We start from the raw sequence: 23,462 nt of genomic DNA, 5'->3' as shown, positions 1-23,462 counted from the left end.
ATACGTGTTCATCCTCATTTCTCCACCTGCATTTCTCCAACCTGCATTTGTTGTGCAGAACCACACTGAAATCTGTCTCTTCCTGCATGGCTGGAGGGCTGTGTAGTCCTCTCCCAATCCTGCTCACAGCTCTTCCTTTTTCTGATATAAACATCCAAGATAAACCAATACAAATCCAATACAAACCATAAGAAGGAGAGAGAGAATTTTATTTCATTCTTTTATTCTCAGCTGAGCACCTGTGTATTGTTTTGGCAGCCACACTGGTCATCTGCATGAGGCTACTGAGAGCCAGATCACAAAAGCCGGAAGCACATCACTACTGATGGAAAAATCAAAGTAATACTGCGATGCTGTACTCTGAGCAGTGCCAAGAGCAAACTGTGTTTGCAAAGGCGACACAGCTAGGATGAGGAAGGAGCAGTATTTTTAATAATTAAACATATTCTTAGCTTTCTTGGAGCTTCTGATGGGTTTCAAAAGTGTCCCTGGAAGAAGAGGAACTCAGCACTGCCCCACAGAGCTGCTGGTCTGCTGGAGTGGGACAGGGGAATTTAGGAAGCGTGTTGCTCAGGGTCCCTTCAAAATGAAATTATATAACATCCTAAGAAAGACACCTCATGGAGATGAGATTTGAAGGTACCTGTTTCCCTCCTTTGGCAAGAAAGAAAAGCAAGCTAAGACTTGGAGGTTATGTTTTAGACATCTCAGAGCAGACAAATCCTACCACAAGTGTGTGCATGCAGTGAACACTGCACATTGCTCATTGAGTTGAAAAGACCGCTAAGAACTGCTGTTGATTTCTGCCAGTACACCCCAAGGATCCTGCTCTTCCAACTAGCACAACTGTTGCACATGTCAAAAGCATGACTGCCACAAATGACTAATTTCTCCTGCAAAGCCTTTGCAAAAATCCAGGGCCGTAGACAATGCTGACAGCACAAAGTGTTTAAGGTTGAAATAGATAATCACTGGAGTTTGGTAACTCCAAAGAGTTATTAAAAGCTGTCAGTGCTGTATCGTGTCCCCAGCAGATGGTCAGCAAGATCTGCTCTGTTTGCTCCTGTCTGAAGGACCTGTGGGTGAATTCAAGACAATGAAAGTAAAGCTGCAAGAGTCCCTGCCCCCCTGCACGACAAGGCTCGGCAGAGCAGGCTGTTTATAAATAGCCAGTTTCAGGAAAAGGCACTTTCCGTTCTGGTGTCAGTACATTCTAAAGAATAAACAGCTTTCAGAGCTGAAAAAGCCCTCCTTATATTTTCAGTATGCAAAACCCTGCATCTGCCTCAGTGTGCTCAGCAGGCGCATGCATTCAGGGCACGCAGGCAGCAGGAGCCCCCAGCCCACTGGTTCACGTCGTGCACAAAAGCATTCGCTGCAGTTTTTACACAGCCACTGGGCAGAAGGGAGGCTCATTAAAGCAGGATGCTCAATCAGTTCCTTAATTTCTGCACTGCTGACCAGGGTTTTGTGAGATCTCTGAGGAACATGAGCATGTTGGAAGAGTATGCATGGTGCAAGGGTACGACCTTTCATTAAATGACCTTCACAGGTCACATGAGTTGGAACATAGGCTAAAATACATAGTATGCCCAGAAAAATAAATAAATAAATAAATGTAGTGGGAGAGTGGCAATGGGTAAGCCAGGAGCAAAGGGACAGATCCTGCTGCTCCTGATCCAAGAGCAGCAGCTGACCCCAGGAGCACCATGCAGGAACTTCTTTAAGGACCTGGTTTAAGTCAAAGTAGCTCACAGGCCTCTCTGTTAAAGAAACAGTTTCTGAAATCCTGGCACCTTCTGAAAAGCAGATCCTGGCTTTCCCTTTGCTCTGAGAGCAAGGGACTATTTTGATGCCTGAGGGGTAGGGGCTGGAAGTAGACAGGAGGGTTCTCCAGACAGGTGGGTGGCCTGGCTCTGGCTCTTGTCTCCCACCACCCCCACCACAGAGGGGAGGCAAAGCCCCTGGGCCTGCTTCCAGCCCAGGGCCTGCAACTTGGCTTTCAGTAGTCGGCAGCGTGAAGCTGAGGAGCACAGGGACATGCTGCAAGAAGGGACACTTGGGGATGTGGCGCCTGACGCAGAGGAGGCTCAGGGGCCATCAGAGGTGAAAGCGGGGCCCTGGCACCACGCCAGCCGTGGTACCGGGACAGCCCCCGGCCCGGCTACCCGCGGCCACCAGGGCACTCCCGCGGGGCGCTGCTGCCCCCCGGTGGCCCTGCTGAGCATCACAGCCCAGTCCAGACGCGGCACTGGGGGAACTGGGTGCTGGGGGGGTGCCCTGCGTCATCGCTACGAAGTGGGTGCTGGCCCCCTCCTTCCCGTGGCCGGCTTGGGCTGTGTGTGGTGGCAGTGACACCTCTGCATTTCGCACCCACAAAAATCAGAGTGAGCAGCCAGGGCCCTGATAATCCTCCTTGTCACCAAGGCAGGACGCACTGCAAGCACACTGCTGTGAACGGGATTGCCCTAAAAGCTGTTTTGGCAGCTTAACACCTTCTGCAAAATTGCGCTTCTACCCCATGAGCTCCCTATGCCCTATCTCCCCACCACTGGTGCAGAAATAGTCCTGGTACCCTGCCATGGGCTCTGCTCTCGCACTTTCCTTTAATCAACACTGCTGCAGCCTTTCCTGAAATAAATCCAGGCCAACAATCTTCTTTTCTGCCTGGTCTTGGGACTGGATATTGCTATAAGCACAGTGGGAACACAGAGTTCTCACCAAGCCACACTATGAGTTTGGTGGAGATTGCCTGGGTGCAAGGACACTGTCTGGTACAAAGGCACCAAGACAGCTGACAACTCCATCCCCTCTCCATTTCATCCACACAGACTCCAGAACAGTCTGGACTTTTAGAAACTTCCCAAGCATTTTGTGGTACCACAGAAAATGAAGGCAGTGAGGTCTCTGCCAAAGCTTGACATACACAGCCCTCTGTGCCAGCACACACCAGGTGGTCAGCCATGCTGTCACCAGCGTCCTGTCCTCTGCTTCCACTGGTGATAGCCATTGAAGCCTAGGATCCTGGAGAGGGACCTTCCTGTAGAGCTCCACTATACAGCTCTTCTGCACCTACAGCCACCTCCAGCACAGTCAGGAAGATCCTCCAACTCAGAGCAGCTCAGATTTTACATGTCATTTGAAGACAGAGCAGAAACACATGTTGTGCTTAGGTGACATACCCAAGCAGGAATGAGTGCATGATGCCTAAAAAGACTTCCAGGGCTTCCCAGACCCACTTCTCAATGCTCAGATTACATGTGCCTAGGGAACAGCTGTCTCTCTAACAGCCAGCCTCCATGACCTGCTCATTTCCAGCCAGAGAGCACTTCTGCCTGGAAATGAGCTACTTCGCACTGCTGATCAAGAACAGTAAGAAGCAATTATGTGTAATCACCTCTAGAGCAGAACCGGTCCTCAGAAGCAACACTGTGACCTCTTCACCTGCCAAAAGGGCTGTGTTCACTAGCAATTCCATTTTGCACCTATGCACATCTGCAGTCTCAGAAGCAAAAACAGTAGACAGAATTGCAGTTTGCTGGGCTTCCAGGCATCACTTCAGTTGTGACAATCCCTGATGCTGATCTCTGTATTTTTCTTTCTCTGTATCCTCTCTGCTTACAAATCTTTCTTTCAGTTGACAGGTGTTGTGGTTTAACCCAGTCAGCAGCTAAACAGGTCTGTTATGCATCCAACCAGACTGAGATGACATATTCCACATCCTGTTTCCCTCTCAAGAGATAATTCCAGATTAAATTTCTGTTTATGAAGATGTTTAATAGATCTCTGAAGACTCCATCATCACTGCAGGCACTCTGGATGTGGTAGTTATTTTTGTACATTATTGGATTTAGCCAATGAAGAAAGATCTTAAATTCATGGTAGCAACATGTAAGCTAGTGACTTTTGTTAGGGTAATACAGCGTACAGATAGCTGGGCTTGAATCCAGTCAAGGCTTCCTTATATATGCATGCTCTCTCTGCTGTCTGTATCCATTGCTTCCCACAGCTTTTTTTTTTTTTTTTTTTTTGGTGTGGGGGGGAGTATTGTTCCTTCAGCCCCATGACAAGCATGCCACCGAGATAGGACTAATCTTCCTTGGAGGGCTGGAGATATTTTTTTTAGATACATCTAGAAACTAGGATGAATTTACACTGATGAGTCTATAGGTAAAACTGCAGTGCAGGTGAAATCCCTATTGGGCAGTAGCAAGTGCTGTCAGAGAACCTGTGCACTGCCCTAGGCTACATATGCCACAAGGTCCCTCAGAACCAAGGGATTGCCTGCATGGTCTTTTTTTACCACTTATATGATCTGCAGTCTTGGTTTCTCTATAGTGGTCCCACTTCACTGAAGAAGTGTGCAAAACAAGATAATGGCAATGATTGCATGTTTGAGGAGTTGTTTCTTCAAACACTGAAGAATTCCCCACTCTGTGCTTACATAAAATGGCTGTAAACCTTTTCTTATAACTGGGCTTTACTTTTTCTACATGGATAGACAGAATTGGAGGCAGGAGATCTTGGTACACAACATGGATTGATTTTACAGTCAACAGTTATGCCTACCATTGATGGAAAACCTTTGTATTTAGAGTAGGAATTATATGGCATCAGGAAGCCTAAGCTGTGCTCCCTCCCACCCCCATGGATCAGTCAATGTGTGCAGTGAAGTCTCATGACCCACAGATTCCCATCTTTTGTAATTAACATTTTTATTGGTGACATGTCCCCCACCCCCAATAAATAACTAAATAAAAACATCTCACAGGGCATAAAAGCAACTAGATAAGATGCTGGTTGCTTTCAACAGACAATATGATGTGTAAATTATCAGTTCAGAAATCTACACAACAAAGCATATCCATCTTCAAGTGACTGGCTTTTTGTCTGTCACCCCTTCAGACCTGACACTGGCAAAACAGAACAAAAGAGTAAGAAAAGGATCGCTTTTTCTTGTATATAAGTGTCATTATTCCTCAAAGGACAGAGGGAGTGTGGGATTTTAAACATCAAATGCACCACACTAAAATGCAAGTTCTTTCAGAAAAGCAGCTCACCCAGTAAAGTACACTGTACATCTCAGCTGCAGCCAAGCAATTCCATTGTCATCATAGATCTTTGGAAGCCGTGAATCTGTTTCAGTCAAGAACACAGAGATCTGGATTATTATTGTAAACTTATGTGGGAAAGAAATATATATATAATATATATTAAAGTGCTGCTTCTCTTTTTCAGTGTTTATTTTCATGTCCTGACAATGGTTTGCTTATTTAGTGTATTTAAAAGAGAACACTTTCAGAACAAGTTACTTCCTACCACAATCCAGCACATCCATATGTTTCCCTTTCTTCAATTTACTTTAATAGATCTTTTTTAGGAATATAATTTTGCAGGGGGCAGCAGGGAGGATTATATCTTCTACTGTGTTTTGAATTTACTATATTCTATGTCAAGTTAATTTCTGTTACAAACAGTCAATCTGGGAAATGACTGTGCTACCCTCAGTGCGTTCTCCATTGTTTGCCTTCTTTGTCTTAAGTCCTGTTTGTGTTCACTGAAGACACATTGACTTGTCAAATGTCAATGCGTGTGCTACCACTCAGAATCTGCACATTTGTCTGTGTGCTGCATCAAGCAAATGAGCAGTCAAATCAACTTCGACAAACTGTTGACATGCTTCAGCTTAAATAAGTGCCTATTGCACATACAGGTCTGGGGTTTTATAGCAAAAATTAAAACAGAACAAAAAAAAAATCAAACTAATTTTACAGCCTTGGTTTGAATAAAATTAGTTGTCCAAACAAATGATATAACTCAATTCAATTCAATTCAATTCAATTTAAATTGCTCTGCTGTCTTGACAACAGGCTGTCCCTCGGAGCCAGTATGTGTGCGTTATATTTTCAGATGCAATTATAAGCAGTTGTTTGCGGAAAGGAACAACCTTTCCGCAAACCTTTGTACCAAAGGCTGCCCAGAGAGGTTGTGGAGTCTCCCTCCTTGGAGATGTTCAGAAGCCGTCTGGACTTGGTCCTGGGCACCCTGCTGCAGGTGTTCCTTCTTGAGCAGGTGGTTGGACCAGATGGACCCAGAGGTCCCTGCCAACCTCAACCATTCTGTGATTCTGAGAGGGTGCTCATAATTGTCTTTGAGAACACTATAATAAGGGAAAGATAAGGAATAAAGTTTAATCCTGAACTGTTATGTATGCTCTACTTTTAAACAGTTATTCATTATTCTCCCTGTGTTTTATTGACTAAGGTACTGGTCTTACGTGGCAAGATTTTGGTAGCAGGTCACTGCAGGGGAGGGCTATGTGAGAAGAGCCCAGAAGCTACCCCATGTTAGATAGGGACCAGTTTCAACCAGCTCCAAAAAGAACCCACCACTGGCAAAAGCTGAGCCACTGAGTGATGCTGGTTGTGTCTCCATGAGATAATATTTATGAAAGGAAAAAACTGCTGCACAACAGCAGCTGGGAGAGAGGACTGAGAAACTGAGACAGAAGGAATCCTGCAGACACCAAGGTTGGTGAAACAGGAAGGGCAGGAGGTGCTCCAGGCACAGGAGCAGAAGTTCCCCCGTGGCCCATGGAGAGGACCATGCTGGAGCAGGCTGTCCCCCTGCAACCCATGGTGTACCACAGGGGAGCAGATCTCCACGCTGCAGCCCATGGAGGAGTCTCTTCAGGAGCGGGTGATCTGGGGGGAGATGCCACCCATGGGGGACCCATGCCAAAGCAGTTTGCTCCTGAAGGACAGACCCTGTGGTACGGTGCCATGTCAGAGCAGTTCTTGAAGAGCTGCTGCTGGTGGGAAGCCCATGCAGGAAGGACGGCATCCCATGGGAGGGACTCCACATTGGAGCAGGGGCAGAGTGACCATGAAGAAGCAGCAGATGAAGTGTAATGGGCTGACTGCAACCCCCATTTTCTTCCACTGCTCACGGGGAGAAGATACAAGAACGTGGATGGAAGGAAGGTTATAGTTTGCTTTTCGTTCTCATTGCTCTAGTCTGTTAGCAATAGGCAATAAATTGCATTCAGCTCCCTATGCTGTGTCTGTTCTGCCTGCGGCAGTAATTTGTGAGTGATGTCCCTGCCCTTATCTCAACCATGAGCTTCTTCATCTTTTTTTTCCCCCCCGTCCTTCTGAGGGAGGGGAGTTGAAGAGTGGTGTGGTGGTGCTGAGCCACCTGCTGGCTTTAAACCACAGCTGTATAAATTCTAGGCCTTTTACAAAGTCAGTATCACACGTTGCCTTTCAAAGATGCTACAGCAGAACTCTTCCCATCTCCCAAGGCCTAAAATGTTGACGGTCTTGTTTTGCACTGCTTTCACGAGAGCACAGCTTATGCCCAAAGGCTGGTCTGCCCCTGCTCCCGGCCCTGCAGTTACACACCCCCCTCCTTCTCTCCTGCAGGTTTTGGCGCTTGGCCACAGCACGAGTCCGATCTGACAAAACCGAGGCGTCCCTTCCCTCAGCCCAGCCCAAGCACCAGCACGAGCCCCGGCAGGGGCACAGGGAGGTCGCGGCTTCCCCCCTCAGCCAGCCCCCGCTGCGGCCGCGCTGCCCGGAGCCACAGCCCCGCCTCGGGGCCGCCCCGTCGCCACGGCAGCCGGCGGCCCCGCCACGCCGCGAGCGCGCAGGCGCCTCACGCCCAGGCGGGGGCCCCGTCAGCGGCGGCCGCGCGTGCGCAGGGGCCGGTGGGGCGCTGGCAGCTGGGCCCGGCCGAGCCGCGCCGCCTCCGCCCGGCCATGTCGTACGGCCCGCTGGACACCTACCGGCCCGGGGCGCCGCCCCCGCCGCGGGACTTCGGCGGCATCATCCAGACATGCAGCGCCAACGTGCAGCGCATCGCGCAGTACAGTGAGTGCGGCAGGGACCCGTGGAGTGGGGGGGGGGAGCGGAGCCCGGCGGCCGCCGCGCCTCACCGGGAGCCCCCCGCGGGGGGAGCCCCGGCAGGGTCCCGGCAGAGCGGGCGGGGGCCGGGGGCCGAGAGCCGGCCGGACCGGCAGCTCCGCACCCGCCTCGCCGGGGTTTAACGAGAGCTGGCGCTTGTCAGCTGCCGCCAGCCCGGGCAGCGTGCACGGTCGTGGCGTTTTTATCCACCCGCGGGAGCCCCCCGCGGAGCCCAGCCCAGCCCAGCCGCTGTCGCCCTTGGGCTGCTGCTCCGTGTCTGGGTGCTTCGGGTGTGACGCTGCCGTGTGGAAGTGGGGAGCCAGAGGTCCTCACCCCTCCTCGTTCCGGGCATCCTGGAGAAGCTGCTGCCGCAGGAGTTCCTGAAGGCTTATGTTTACTTGCGACTTCCTCTTAAATTACTGAGCAGAATTATGCAAAGAAATGTTCTGCTGCTGAACAGTGTCGCTAATGAAATGGCGTTGCAGTTTCTTGGGCATAGGTTTGTTATTAGAGAGTGCTATCAATGTGGTAAGGTAGTCATTGAAATTCTGTTACTGATCACTGAAATACTGCTTACAAATTGAGTCGTTTCCAAAAGAGTTATTGATACAACCCCTTCCTAAACATGCTGCCTTTCTAAAAAATAGAATTAGCTGTCTAAATGTATGCACACAGAGGCAAGGTCAGTTGAAAATGTTTTTTCTACTGTAAGATGATGACTTTTCCAGTTTGATTACACAAAGCTATGAATGTTGCTGAGACTGCTTTGCTTCTCCTTGGTCATGTTTGTTTCCTCTTGGTATAGCCACGGCTGCCTGTAAAATTGCTCCCTAGTTTGCCAGATAACATGGCTTTTCTTTTTTTCCTTTCCATGGGACTTCTCTATGATCTTCTAGTTAGTTCAGCTTCTCTTATTTATTGTACAATACTCCACTGTCTCATGACCAGCAGCCTTCCTATCTCAGGGTGCTGCCTATCTCAAATGAAACAAATAGCCTTACAGTTTTTATCAAGGTATTTGGGAGCACACAGAACATCTGACTTACTATTATGGTAATTAACTGTGTTCTGCATTTATAAAAGACTTCCATTCAAACCTGAGAAGAGCAACTGAAGCCTTAAGCTTTCGCATTCCTCATTTTATCCCTTGTAGGGAAAAACAGCAACCAAACAGTGGACACAGCTGAACTTTATTCACTCCTTTTGGGAAACTCAGTAGAATTAACACCTCACACAAAATGTACAGTGAACTGTTGGAGGGAGCCGGTAAAACTATTCCTTGCAAGGCTCTGTGTTACCTAAACATCTAGAGGAGAGATTAAAATGCTGTAAATAATCTGAAATGCGTAATAGTCTGTATATGGAAGACTTTACAGCCTGAAAAAGTATTTTTAAACTGAAAACTATTGGCAGAGGAGGCTATCTATATTGATACTTACACCCACCATCTAAAGAATACAGGTGAAGAGCTCCAGCCTCGTTCTTTGGCCTCTTAGGGGCTTTTCTGTCATTTCATGTAGATTCTGCGCATTGCTGTTGGCTGAAATAAGCTAAGCACAGCAGACTGATCAACCTGGCAAAGAGGAGAACAAAAAGCACACTGCCTGGCATGGAAGTGAGACTTGAACAGGAATGTTCCTCCAAAGGAGAGAAAAAATAAATAGCAAAAGTATCTAGATGTTATAGATGTTACAAATGCCACCTGCCTGGTCCTTGATATCCATACACAGAACACAGTTGGTGTGTTATTTGTCAGTTTAACTTGACTAACAATTTGTGACCCACCTGTGGCCAACAGATCTGTGAAATTATTGTGGTCTTGCTAGAAGTTGTGTTTGTCTCAGTGTGTTTGTTGTTAAACAGCTCTTCGCTGTATGAGCTAACAGAAGCCAAGAAACTTGTTATGCTCGCTGTATGCAGAAGTCAAAATCCTTGCCTAAATACTGATTAAATCATATTGTAGCCCCATCTGAATTGCCATTATTATAAGCTGCTGGACATCCCTTTAAAAGAATTGGCTGTTGTAGGAACCTGATATTTCTTCAGCAATGCCTTTTGATAACTGCAGTGGCATGCTCCAGGCTAAAAACAGAACTTGCAATGGTAGGATCTCACTGAACTGGAAGTAAATTTTGTTAAACTCATTGGATATTTCAACACCATTAAGCTGTCTGTAGAACTATATTGAGTCGATCATTCTTGATCTTGCCTGTCTCACTGCTGGAGGGGATAGGATATGATGTCAGGATCAACCTGAGCCAACCAAGCACTGTACTGCTGTCGTAAATGGTGCTCCTAACATCTTTATTTTAATAATGCTAAAAAATGTGCGGCTACAGCAAATGAGCTTGCTGATCTGTTCAAGTATAATCTTCTGAGGTAGAGAAGAAGCAGTAGTTGTGTTTCAGAAAGGTTAACAGCTTGATGCTATTCATACTGTGGTTGCATGATACCTAGTGCCTGCACAAGGGAAACCGTCGAAAGAGAGTAATAGGGTAAGAAGAGGGCTAGAACATCTCTTTGGCTACAACCTGATTTCAAATTGATGTAAGATAACTGTGCTTGATGTAAGCACAAATTGATGTAAGATAACTGTACACCAGTGCTATCTGCTGTACTTGAAAGACTGTGCCAGTGCTGCAGCAAGTTTTGGCTATAATGAGTAGCATAATTCATACATATATATATATATAAATGTTAGCAACCTGTGCAATTTTTAAAACAGAGCACTAATATATTAAGCAATTTTACAATATGTGAAAGTGGCAACACAGTCATAGAATCATTGAATGGCTCAGGCTGGAAGGGACTTCAGAGATCATCTATCTCCAACCCCCTGTCCTAGGCAGGGATGCCACCCACTAGAATAGGTTGGCCAAGGCCCCATCCAGCCTGGCCTTGAATGCCTCCAGGGATGGGGCACCCACAGCTTCTCTGGGCAACCAGTTCCAGTGCCTCACTATCATCTGAGTGAAGAATTTCCTCCTAATCTGTAATCTAAATCTCCCCTCTTTTAGTTTAAAACCATTCCCCCTTGTTCTATCACTATCTACCCAGGTAAAAAGTCCATCTTTTTTATAAGACCCCTTAAAATATTGAAAGACCTCAATGAGGTCTCCCTGGAACCTTCTCTTCTCCATGTTAAACATGCCCAGCTCTCTCAGCCTTTCTTTGTAGGAGAAGTATGGCCTAAAATGCTGAAATAAGGTTGGTAGAAACAAACAACTTTGTTAGTTCCAAAAAGAGTGAAGAAAGAGGAGCATGGCATGGTTTTAGCTACAGGTATTTGCCTTCAGGATATGTACACCTCTCTATCATGTTCTTAGATGAAAAGTTGGTCTAATAATCTAGAATGCATCTAAATGGGGATGTTTAAAATGCATTCTTTGCTTTAAATGCAAAGCATAAGTGTTGTTTTACCAGCCTGAGTTAACTGAAATGTTAAAAGAAATCCTTCTTTAGGAGAAGCTGGAAGAATAACTTCATAAAGGAATAAAATACTCTAGAACTTGCCTTACTAACTAATCTTGTGATCTCTTTATCATAGCTGTGCAGATAAAGAATTTGATGAGCCAGCTGGGAACCAAGCAGGATTCCAGCAAGCTCCACGAAAACTTGTAAGTATTAACTGAGTTAACTTTTATGTAGGTTCTTTTAGTTGCCTCTGTATTCTTAGAGAAACAGAATAACTTGCTTTGGGCAGATGCAATTTAATGTAGTCCTACCAAAAAAAAAAAAAAAAAAGACTAGATGTGTTAAGTAATTCGCGGCGTGTGCCGTCAGGACTCTGGAGAAGCCATTCTAAGCTGCTGGATAGGACTGACTAGAAACTGGTATAGAGTATCTAAAAAGGGTAGTAAAGTACAGCTAATGCATGGCTAATATACTGAGGACTAGTCTTAATAGCTTCACTTGTGGTTTAAAAGGAATGAATGGCATACTGGGTACTTAGTCCTCACGTAAGAGCAGTAAAAAGCAGCAAAGAAGACCCACACTTGTTGAAAAAGTATCTTTTAGTACAGAAGGAGTTGGGTACTGGAAAGATTAGCAATCCTCTACGGCAATCAAAATGCCACATAAAGCTTCTCACTAGGAAATTCTTATTGTGGAACAATATAGAAAATGTATTAACAGATACAGTTTAAAATATCTCTGAGAGAGACTGTACAGGGAATCTGTATGTCTGTGCATCTTTTACAAACTTGAAAAGCATAAATAGCAAGTTATGAGAAGAACAATTTTTGGAGTAAGGAAACTTGAAAGCGAGTTCTTCCATTATCTCTCATGTGACTGCACCTTGAAACTCTGAATATCCAACATACCAGTTTTTTTCTAATAGTGGATTTTTGGATAAATGCATGACTCATGGTGATAGTTCATGCTAATGTACGTTGCATTTGGAGGATGTGATCAGAGTCAAAGAGAAAAAGGAATCTGCTTTCCTGAGCTGTTCAGGTGATTTAACCTGTACTTAATCAGTAGATCAAAGAACTAATCACTGGTGACCAAATTAACGTATTTCCACTCTAATTCTGTTGCGGAAATGGCTCTTCTTCACTAAGATGTGAGTGGTTGTACTCCACAAATTGTCAGCTGCCATACAAATTTAATACAAAAGGCTTGGGTGGCTTACGCAGTTCATCTACTGCTAGACAACTTAGATAGTAATGCAGCCTGAACATGCCAATTCATGTTATCTGTTGGGCTAAATAGCTGCTTTTCACTTAAACATATGTGGTGTAAGAATAGAATTATTAAGATTTGAGAGGTCTGGCTGAAAAGTTTATCCTAAAGGAACATTTCTATTTAAAAAAAAAAAAAAGTGAAGTCTGATTGTTTCAAACTCCCCATTTCTAACCTAATACTGGGTGTGCTACTCCTATAGGCTCCACCAAGAGGCATCTCTCCATATTTTCTGTTTGATTGCTTTGTAGAATTGTGGCAGTTAACAGGCTACTCAAGGAGTCAATCCCTCCAAGGGGGGATAACATGCTTGTTAATATTGAAGCGATTCCTTTTCCTTTTTTTCCCTCCTAAAACAGTATATAGGTTGTATGTCTGCAGTTGCTTGGCATGGAACAAGGTAGCAGAGGGAGAGAGAGATGCTGTCTGAATGTTTTCTCATTATGGCCATAGTTAATAAAGCATCTGTCTTACCTGTCCTAAATTGTACTTGTGCTGCTGTGCATGTGGAGTACCCATATCTGTTGACACATCTTATACCTATTAAATTCCAGTACAACTTGATCCTTGCTTTATTATTGTATTTTCTTGGTCTCTGCTGTTACATATACACATATGGCTGCCAAATGAAACTTACAGTTCTGTTCTCTGAGAAGCACTAATCTTTCTAATAAACCACATATTTCATGTACAAGATGATGTCTTAACATTATACTTCGTGTAACCAGTGGCTTCCTGTAACTGCGGTACTAATGGAGGTGCTGCTTCAGTAGATCCTTTGCACTGATAGCTTTGAATCTTTATGTTGTGACTGAGTGGGGGGTTTAAGGCCTTTATTTGGGAAAGGCCTTGCATTTCTCAAAGTAGAAGCTGTTTCCATTACTGAAAAAGGATCCATAAAGATATGTGATCCCAGAATGCTTTCTTGGTTGATATTGTGAAAACTGAAATGCTCAGAGACCGCTTTTTCGGAAGAAACTTGTATAACTGCTTCTGAACTCTTATTTTAGACAACAGCTACAGCATTCTGCAAACTGCCTTGCCAAAGAGACCAATGAATATCTAAAGGAGCTGGGGTCTCTGCCACTTCCTCTGTCTGCTTCTGAACAGGTATGCACACAGAATTTACATGGAGGATGGGTTTTTTTGGTCCCTTTTTTCATTAAGCTAACTTAGAACACAAGTTCATTGAGCTTGAATTGGCACAGCTGAAAAGACAGCAGCCTTCTAGAGTGAAGACAGTTCTTGAAGTGGGAAAATAAATTAAGCTGGCTATGTCCTGACTCTATGACATTGAGGTGGGGGAGGAACAACATGACACTTCTCAGCGGCAAATATCTGTAAATGTTTATGGAGACCTGCATATGTAGTTCTTTTTCTGAGTAAATTTCTGAAAAATACACTTGATCAGGAAGTGTTTGGTGACATGAGGGTGTTTTAGGAGAAGAGCTTAGTGCAAACTGCATGTCAATATGAAGTGTGATCCTGCCAAAAAGTTTTCCCTTGCATGTGATTCATTAGCTGTATTGGGGGTGGGGGAGGCTGTACTGGGGGTGGGGGCTCTCACGTTGCTCATGTTTGAATAAATTTGGTGAGGCAATGATTATGATTGCTAAACAGTCCTTCGTGGTCTCCCTGTGGGAAAGGACAGTCCTCTGCTGTTGAAGTTTTCTCAACGCTACTTTAAATCAGTACTGTGGTATTGATTTATATGCTTTTGTGATACTCTCGTGGGATGATCTGTGGTCAGCAGCTGTTTTCTTAGTAGATCTAATTCTGTATTTAAAGGTTTAAATGCTAGTTGTAAGCATGGCCATGTTATGCATGTTTGTTCAGCAAGTATTTCTCAGTTAATCTCCTTTTGGTGAGCAAACTACAGACCTATGCATGTTGCTGAATGTGGCAGCAACTTCTGAAGGTAAATCAAACCTGATGGAGCTGTTCAGTCAAAATCTGTAGGAGCTTGTATAGTGTTGAGGATCTCTCCTGGCAGAGGGGCTATTGCTTCCAGACAGCTCAGATGAAAACTGCAGAGTATTATAAGGCTGCTGTAGCAGCTTATGCAGGGGAGAACTCATTGAAAATACTTTTTTTCTTAGACATTGCTGTTGAATTGATACAAGCTTGTTGAAGGATCACAATACTAGAAAGCCTGAGAACAGCTGTTCTAGAATACTGGAGCCCTGAGACAGCTGTTGGAAATCTCTGTAATGGAAAACATAATTGGCCTTAGTATTAACTGTCCTTGGGACAAGTTTTTTCCACAACTTCATTTTTCCCATAACTGGGATGTCACAACACTCAAAGGAGGTGATCTAGGGAAGCTAAATAAGTTGATACTAAAGAAAAGATAAACTGAAATTGTTATTCTATCAGAACGGATATTCTGATTAAAATAACAGCAGGCTTGTGTGGCATGGCTGAGAGAGACAGCTCACAAAGCTGGGATAGTGGGGCGTGTTCTTGAGAACAGACAGCCCCACACATCCAGAGTTGTTCTGCTGTGCTCAGGCCTCCTTTGTGAGAAAGTTAAGGTGATAGCCTTACTGGGAAAAGAGAGTATTAAGACAAATTGGCTAAGTAAAGGAATAGAGGGTTAAAGTTTGTAAGTATCCAAAAGGTACGTAATTAAATGAGGTAGATTACTGGCATGTGTTTTTAATAAACTTAATAGTGTAGAACTCCTTTCTAGTTCAGTCTTAATTCTCTGATTTAAATCTAGTTTTGTGTTACACAAAACTTTTCTGCACTAACAAGGCATAGACATTTGGTGTAGCAAATGAAAATATCATGGGCTTTTTGTTCTCTCCAGTTCCAGATCCAGAATGGTGGAATCAAAAGATCACTTGAATGGCAGCATGTTTTTTGATGTTTTGGAGTGTCTGGTTACAATAAGTGAATGGGAATATCTGAACACTTGTTTTTGTTTCAATTCTTCAGCGTCAACAGAGGCTTCAGAAAGAACGTTTAATGAATGATTTCTCCGCAGCCTTAAATAATTTCCAGGCAATACAGAGACGAGTATCAGAGAAGGAAAAAGAGACTGTAGCAAGGGCAAGAGCTGGATCCCGTATTTCTGTAAGTACGTCACTACAAAATTCCTACAAATAGAGAATTACAAGTGTTTTCAGAGATTTCTACTTGCCAATCAGCTTCATATCTGCCTACTGACACATAACTGAGGCCTCAGTACATTATTTTGTCATTCCAGATGTCATAATTACTAGGCATTCATTATAATGTGCTTCTTCTCAACGTTAGTACAAGAGGGAAGGAATCCTTGTAGTTGCAAATGTTGTGGAGGATGGGATGGGAAGTCAAAGTACAGCTAATAGCTTAGTTTTGAAGGCTGGTCTTTGACATCAGCCCTAGGCTATAAAGATTAAGGTTGATTGGAAGCTTACCGTAACTTAAATTACATTTTAACTTTGCGCTTTATTTTATCGTAGCTTCTGTCTTGCTAGCGTCTCCAATGTATATTCAAATATTCTCCCTGTTATGTTTTTACAAGAGCTCCTGTAGCTCTTAAGAAGTCTTGATAAAAAGACCAGTGAAAGCATTTTTCTCCCCTTGTCCCAAGTCTTTGTGTTAAGTATGCATTCTTAACTTATACAAGGGAATACCTTTTTCACTTGGTTTGTGCTCTTAAAAAATAAGTGACAGACAATGACACCTGATCTGAGTAAACAGACTCACTCTTCATCTCTCAGTTGCATCTGATATTTGCTGAGACAATCTAAATTTAAAAATTAAATCTGAAGATGAATCTACGTCTAGTTTTAATTAACTTAAGTTAAATCTGAAAGTTGAAGTGACAGTAGCATTCTCAAAGAACTGTCTGGACAGTACATGCCTTTGTCTTTTAGATATGTCAGTTGGTTTTGCTGCTACTTTTGGTAGTCTACAAGTCTAATAACTCATTTATCTCTTCCAGGCTGATGAGCGGTTCAGAGAAGAACAGCTAGTTTCATTTGATAGGTAACACTCCTTGCATTCTTGTTTTTTACTGTTACTTATGTATAATTAAAATCATTGTGGTAAGGTATATTATTGTAACTTGGGCAAAGCTCTGTTAGCTAAATGAAAAGCCAAAAGATGTGAAATGCAATTATTACAGTACTTGTAATATACAGTATAGAAAAAAACACTAAGTGCATATGACAGTATTTTACTATACTTAAATGTAGGTTGTTGATTACTGCCCCAATGGAAATAGTACAGTCCCTAGAACGTAGCAGTTGGAGCTTCTGGTTTTCTGGACTGTGAGCACAAGATTACCAGACATGTTTTCTGTCACCATGACTCCACAAAGAGCTTATTCTGTACCTATTCTATAGGTTTGGGTATTATCTAGCAGCTAAGTTAGAGCTGTTACAGACTAGTGTACAAGGCTGTCTTAAATTCTGAAGCCCTGGACATAATAACAAATTGATGTTGTGATGCACAACTCAAAATTATGGTAGCATCAGATGCTTGTATAGTTTCTGCAGTAACAGCGCTTGCATAGCAAGTAAGTTTGCAGCATATTTTATCAACTCTCTAGAGTGAGTAAAGTGAACTTCAGACACTCCGAAAGTTTGTGATTACTGTGTCAGTTTCCACTATATGTATTTTAGAAATGCAGAGTGAAATATGTTGGCCCTATCTGTATAAACCTCCTAGTGTTCCAACTCGAGACCTAGCTTACATGTCTCATCTACCCACACTCCCTCTGCAAACTGTGCTGCATCTGATCAGCTGTTTGGTACGCATCCCCTTTGTTAGCCCTGTGTTTCCATGTACTGAGTCAGAACTGAAGACCCCACGTTGTTCAGTTATACATATGCTGTGATGAGTTTGAAGGCCTTGCTTACTAAAGGAAGGGGAACCACCTAAGTACCTGTTCATGCAGATGCATTGAGATATAGGAGCATGTAGCAGCAGCTACTCCACTTTTAAAATTGTCCTTATGTGCTACATGTCAGAAACTTCTGCCTTAAATACCTGAAAACCCTACAGTCATCTCAGAGCTGAATTCCAATGTTTCAGCTGTCTATGATCTAGTCATGTAGCTTGATTTGGTTTCTTTTTTATCTGTTGTGTGATTTAGATTTCTATACCCAACAGGCATATTGTGACATTAGTGTTTTCAGGTAGTTTCATCACTTCCCTGATGCTACACTTGAACTTCTTATGCAGAACATGGAGATGACCTTGTATTATGCATACTGCCTTCACTGCAAAAGTTTGTGTAACGTACAGTTACAAAGTGCTGAAATCAAGATAGGGGTAGATGAGGTGCAGAGTTCTTTCTTAACGTCTCTCTTGGTGTGTGATTTAACTTTCAGTTCTTAATTAAACTAATTAAAATATACTCTTTATTCGTATCTCCAAATGCCAGATAGCAAGTGAGCATCTTTGAACTGACATGCTTCTCAGGTGTTCTTTTGTTCTGATAGTGTTGTGTTTGCAGGCTACTTTCCACCAAGAATTTCACCTTTATTGATCCCACCTTTTTTGGGGTGGATGGTAAGAGGAAAGGATGGTAGATATTAAAAAAAATAATAAAAAAAATAATAATAATTCTATAACATTATAGGCAATGGTCACATCCTAGCATAGAATATCATATGCGTGTACTGTTTTCCAGTTCCTTCACATTTCCTGGCCTGTCCCTACTATGCAGTTGTTTCTGTTTGTAGTTGTCATAAATCTGCCTCTGTATCTGGTTGCAAGACCAGGAACTTGAGAGGTTGTTTTGTAGGAGTCTTTTCAACTTCAATTCACTGTTACTTTTTATAAATTTAGTATGGAAATAAGCCTTTGCTGGAACAAACAGTGTCTTACTTTCTTTCCATCTCTTCCTAGTGGTGAAGATTGGAATCAAATGCAATCTCAGGAAGAAGATGTGGCAATAACTGAACAGGACCTTGAACTTATTAAAGAAAGAGAAACAGCAATCAGGCAGTTAGAGGTGAACAGTAGATTCTGCATGGTTAACAGTATTTGGAGATGAACCAAAGAAGTTGTGTAGTGCTAAATAATGGGATGGGCTGAAGAGACTTGAAGGTGCAGGAACAGAGTTCCTTGTAGGGAGGATTGATGCCAAGATCAATCTCCCTGCTCCTGTTGAAGGAGACTAGGTATATTTTCCTTCAGTGAAAGGAAAGATCCTGGTGATCCTTCAGAGGTGGTAGAAGCAACTCATGTCACAATGTCCATCTCAATTCCCTACTGTGCTAACTGTTAGTGGCATGAAACAAATAGTGAGTAGTGGGAACTACTCCCACTACTAGAGGAGCAGGCTTTGGTGTTAATCCTGAGTTGTATCAACAGTGGCATCAAGTCCCTTATGTCAGTAAATGATGGTATCTATTCTGTTATTTCAAGCAATGTTCAGAAGAGGTACTAAGAATGAGGCTTAGAAAAGCTGTAATCAGTGTTTGTTGTAACTTGTCAAATTTGTCTTCAGGCAGATATTTTGGATGTCAATCAGATATTTAAGGATTTAGCCATGATGATTCATGACCAGGGAGATATGATTGGTAAGTGTTTGGATAATAGGAAGTTTCTCTTTAGTTTAATTGCATCATCTGCCTGCATAGTTCAATTTTTCTGATATTTTGTATAAAAAGTATCATCATATTTCTGATATTTTTTTCTAAACAGTGAAGCTTTGAATTCTTTTGCAACACGTTCTCTTATTTTTCCATAGATAGCATAGAGGCAAATGTGGAAAGTGCAGAAGTTCATGTGGAAAGAGCCAGCGAGCAGTTACAGAGAGCTGCCTATTATCAGGTAAATTCTGTGTGCTTGCATTAGTATCAATGTACAGGAGAGGAATAATGGTACAGGCGTAGCAGGACACATATTAAGGATTGTATCACACCAAACAAGCTATTTAAGAACAGCGTGTGCAAGCTGGCATTCACACAAAATAGTTCTGAAAGGAATAGATAAAGCGCTTAAGTCAAAAAAAATAGTATTGAATTTAGCATTCTAATTCAGATGAAGGAACAGACAGACTATGCATTCTCTATATATGCTTAGCAAGTTAAATATTCATCTCTTTGCCATTCTCAGGAGAGGGCAGAACAGTTCTGCTAACAACAAATTATGATGTTGTGCCCATCTTGTAAACATCAGCCAAGCCAAAATTACATGTAAAGATGCAAAAACAAATAAAATCTTTGCCCAGATTAAGGAAATTTCTGATGACTGGGGTTTACAGCAACTTTCTAACTGCTCAGTTTCTATCCTGTAGTCCGACCTTCCTGTCCCATTCACTCTTTTGCAGTGGTTCTCACTGCTGCTTAAATCTCCTTTACAATGCTCATAGTTTTCTGTAGCATCTGTTCGTTGTTGTTCATGGATGTGCATGCCCAGTGACAGGATGAGAGGCAGTGGGCACAAACTGGAACACAAGAGGCTCCATCTGAACACCAGGAAGCACTTCTGCACTGTGTGGGTAACTGAGTGCTAGTAAGAGGCTGCCCAGAGAGGTTGTAGAGTCTCCCTCCTTGGAGATGTTCGGAAGCCTGATCCTGGGCACCCTGCTGTAGGTGTTCCTTCTTGAGCAGGTGGTTGGACCAGATGGACCCAGAGGTCCTTGCCAACCACAACAATTCTGTGATTGTTGTACCTTATGTGTGAACTTCGGTTCTGTGAAGGAGCAAGGGTTCTGCTGGAGTCAGTCCTATAAACGCTTCAATGCTGGGACTTCAGACTCCCAGACAAAGGAGAGAACTGGACGCTCTCAAGCTATTGAGTGGGGAGATGCTGGAAAGCTGTTGAAGCTGCAAGGAGGGGAAAGTAGCTTTTGCCACCTGGCCACATGTAGTATTCCCTGTCTCCATGGCTTTCTTACTGATATTTCAAAACTTTTAATAAATCCAAGTCTGGAAGCTATTAGGCATATATTAGATGTGTTTTTCTGGACAGAAAATTAAGTATTATAACTAGTCTCAAATCCTTAAAGTTATAAATATTTGGTGTATGTAGACAGACTGTAGCTTCCTATGATGAATAAGATGATCAAAGCTGTAAAGTCCAGGTACAGTAACTATATATTAAATCATTTAAACTGTAGAAATGTGATGATACCTCTGCACCACTTCCAAATTGCTATGTGGAGACTGCATCTGAGGACTAGTGTTTTCATTTGTTTTACCTAGAAAATCCAAATAGCTAGAGATGGTTAGCTTTCCTTTGAAGTCATGGGGGCATCACTTTGTATGAAAAATACATGGTAGGCGTTAAATTCCCTTTCTGTAGCTAACTTGAAGTAAAGCTCGTGTTTTCCATAAAAGTAGCAAATCTTGTTGCATTTTGACTTAATTGCCTGTCTTGGACCACTGTGCTCCTAAGCTAGCTACATTTACCTGCAGGATCATGCTGTTTCAGGAACATGAAAGTGTACAGACTGCTCTGGTTACTTCCGCTGAATAAGTATGGATATTGAGTACTCTAGTTCACTGAAGCTAGTTACATTAACTGATAAAACTCTTGCTTTTTGTCGTCATCTGTTCTTGGTATAAGTGGCTTTTTTTCTTCTTTCATTAGAAGAAATCCCGTAAGAAGATCTGTATCCTGATTGTTGGTCTTGCTGTGGTTTCTATAATCATAGTCTTGATTATCTGGCGGGCAAAAAACTGAAATCTTCACATGGAACCTTGTCTCATTGCTGAGAATTCCTTCTCCTCCCCCCAGCACGAACAGGCTGACTAGTCTCAGAAATGAATTGACCACCCTGAGAGAGCACAAGCTGGTACTACTTATAGTAATAGCAACTAATATTAGCAACTAATGTGCAGATAACTAGTATTTGGAATTAGTGAACCATGGAGACAGTATATATCAGTTTATATACAAATTATATTGTTTTATGTAACTAACATCTTGTGGTTTTGCTTTCTGTAATGTATTATTCCCTGTCCCAACTGTATGCTGAAGTGTGATCAATAATTGGAGATGTCTTGTTTTTTGACAAGTGGCACAATCTCAACTTTTTATATGTGTAGGTAACTTGTTGGACTGGAATAAGAATGACATTCAAAGAGGGCACAACAATAATTTGCACTACCTTAATTCATCAGTTTCTAAAGTCTCCAGCATCTGCCCCATGGTTTTTATTAGTCTCCAAGTGGCTGTGTTCTAAATTCAGTTGAAGAAGAGATGCCATTGCAGATCTGAAAGGCAAGGAGAAGTATGTATGGATGATAGTTGGAACCACTGTGTACTTAGTAACTGGTCAGTTTGGCCTTGAGGCTCACTGTTTTTAATTTTTGTGCATGGCTTTTTTTTTTTTGGAACACATAATTTGAGGACAGGGATGTCCTTTAACTTACAGTCTGTCAATGCAGCTTCCTTAGAGAAACTAGCTGACTTGTTATTAGACAAATAAATCTCTTCCAATGCTGACTCAAAGCACTAAAATACACAGTTTAGCTGCTTGGTCCTAATTGTTTTTTTCAGGGAGAAAACTGTGGAAATATAAGGAAGTGGGCACTTCCAGGTTTACAAGCCAGCAAGACAGATGAGTTATAGGTGAAATCTTGCATCTTGAAGATTATTGTAGTGTATTAGCAAATATCGTATGGCTTGTGAATGTTTGGTATTTTCCATTATTTATGAAATAAAGTGCAGAAATTGGTTGGGTGAAGTGCTAGGTTTTTGAGACTGTGGATGAGCGTGCAAATGAAAAAGATTGCTGGTTCCAACTGTCTTGCTAGCAGAGCTGGACAGAATGTAGCAAGCACTCCTCACTGTGTAGCTCTGAACTGACATGCACTGAGGGAACAGCAATCTGTCCAAAGCCCAACACAGTGTGGTAAATGCATCATACTGACCCATTTTGTATTTAATCCTTATTCCATGTCTCCTGTATAATAAAGTAAATGTGAAAGCTGGGAAGGGAGGATGTTCTCCCAATTGCACAGTGGTTTGCACTATTGCGCCATCATTCCATCTAATAACTGTTAATAAACACTTTTAAAAGCCTTTGTCACAGCTTCTTTCTCTCATGATTTAGACACCTACCCTGCTTTATTTAAGCAACAGCAGTGTTTCTTCTGATGTTAATTGTGTGGTCCCTGATTCTTCAGAATGAAACAGCTGAAACCACTGATTTTCTCACATGGACATAAACCACAGTAGCTGATAGAAAATTGAATCTGATGCAGGTAAACCTTGATTATTTGCAGAGCAGTAGAACTTGAAGTCCTTGCTGAAGCTGTACTGTAAAATCTTACTTGAGAGCAAGGAAACAGACTACGTGTTGTTCTGCTTCTTATTTAAAAATAGATCCTGGTGCTTCATGCATCGTCTGCTGTAGGGGGAGATTCCTTTGGATCTTACACCTCTGTAAGAAATGAAAGAGCTTCCCCCTCCCCTGCTTTAAGGCAAGCCTGGGTGCCTTATTTCCAGCCAATTTCAGGCAGTGGGAATTGAGAACACTAACCCAGCTCCCTGGACTTAGGGTTGCTGCAGTTGCTTGACTCCTTTGTCCTCCTTGCTTTGTGGAGCTTAGCTGTGTAGCTGCTGCAGGAGCTGTTCTGAGCAGCAATCCTGAGCGAGGAGTTGCAGTGAGAAGCGCATCTCTGCTGCAGCAGGAGCAGGTTGGGGCCACGTGTGGCAGGCTCACGGGTGGCTTGTGCTGCGTAGAGAGCTGGGGAAGGGACGAGCTGATTCGTGGGAGCAGCCGCTCTTCCTGCAGGGCTCTGGGCGCTTGCCCCTCGCAGGAGCAGCTCTTGTTGGAGCTGCGGCTCCAGAGCCGCCCGCTGCCCATCCCTCCAGCTCCAGGTACTGGTAACGGTAAGGCGGTGCGTGGCGAGTACCAGCTGCCATCTGCTGTGTCCTCTGCCGCTCGCTGCCAGGCGAGACGCCGCCGCACGCGTT

At 43.2% G+C, this 23,462-nt stretch overlaps 1 protein-coding gene across 1 annotated transcript; it reads left to right on the top strand.

Moving 5' to 3' along the window:
• The first annotated feature begins 7,666 nt into the window (after positions 1 to 7,666).
• STX12 (syntaxin 12) lies at positions 7,667 to 22,567 on the top strand. Its single transcript, XM_068658049.1, has 9 exons — positions 7,667 to 7,871; positions 11,452 to 11,521; positions 13,598 to 13,697; positions 15,528 to 15,665; positions 16,522 to 16,565; positions 18,435 to 18,540; positions 19,039 to 19,111; positions 19,282 to 19,364; positions 21,129 to 22,567. The coding sequence occupies exons 1-9, from the start codon at positions 7,760 to 7,762 to the stop codon at positions 21,219 to 21,221; spliced, it is 819 nt and encodes a 272-aa protein (XP_068514150.1). The 5' UTR covers positions 7,667 to 7,759; the 3' UTR covers positions 21,222 to 22,567.
• The last annotated feature ends 895 nt before the right edge of the window (positions 22,568 to 23,462 follow it).

The sequence above is a fragment of the Anas acuta genome, chromosome 21 (genome assembly GCF_963932015.1).
Source record: "Anas acuta chromosome 21, bAnaAcu1.1, whole genome shotgun sequence".
Lineage (NCBI taxonomy): Eukaryota > Metazoa > Chordata > Aves > Anseriformes > Anatidae > Anas > Anas acuta.
Note: the sequence above shows the minus strand (reverse complement) of the source record. Positions and strands in the feature narration are given on the sequence as shown.

Bases quoted from the DNA above. Each gene is read 5' to 3' on its own strand.
- STX12 (XM_068658049.1), top strand. From the start codon at position 7,760: ATGTCGTACGGCCCGCTGGACACCTACCGGCCCGGGGCGCCGCCCCCG. The intron at 7,872-11,451 runs GTGAGTGCGGCA...TCTTTATCATAG, and splicing joins GCAGCGCATCGCGCAGTACA to CTGTGCAGATAAAGAATTTG. The intron at 13,698-15,527 runs GTATGCACACAG...TCAATTCTTCAG, and splicing joins CTCTGTCTGCTTCTGAACAG to CGTCAACAGAGGCTTCAGAA.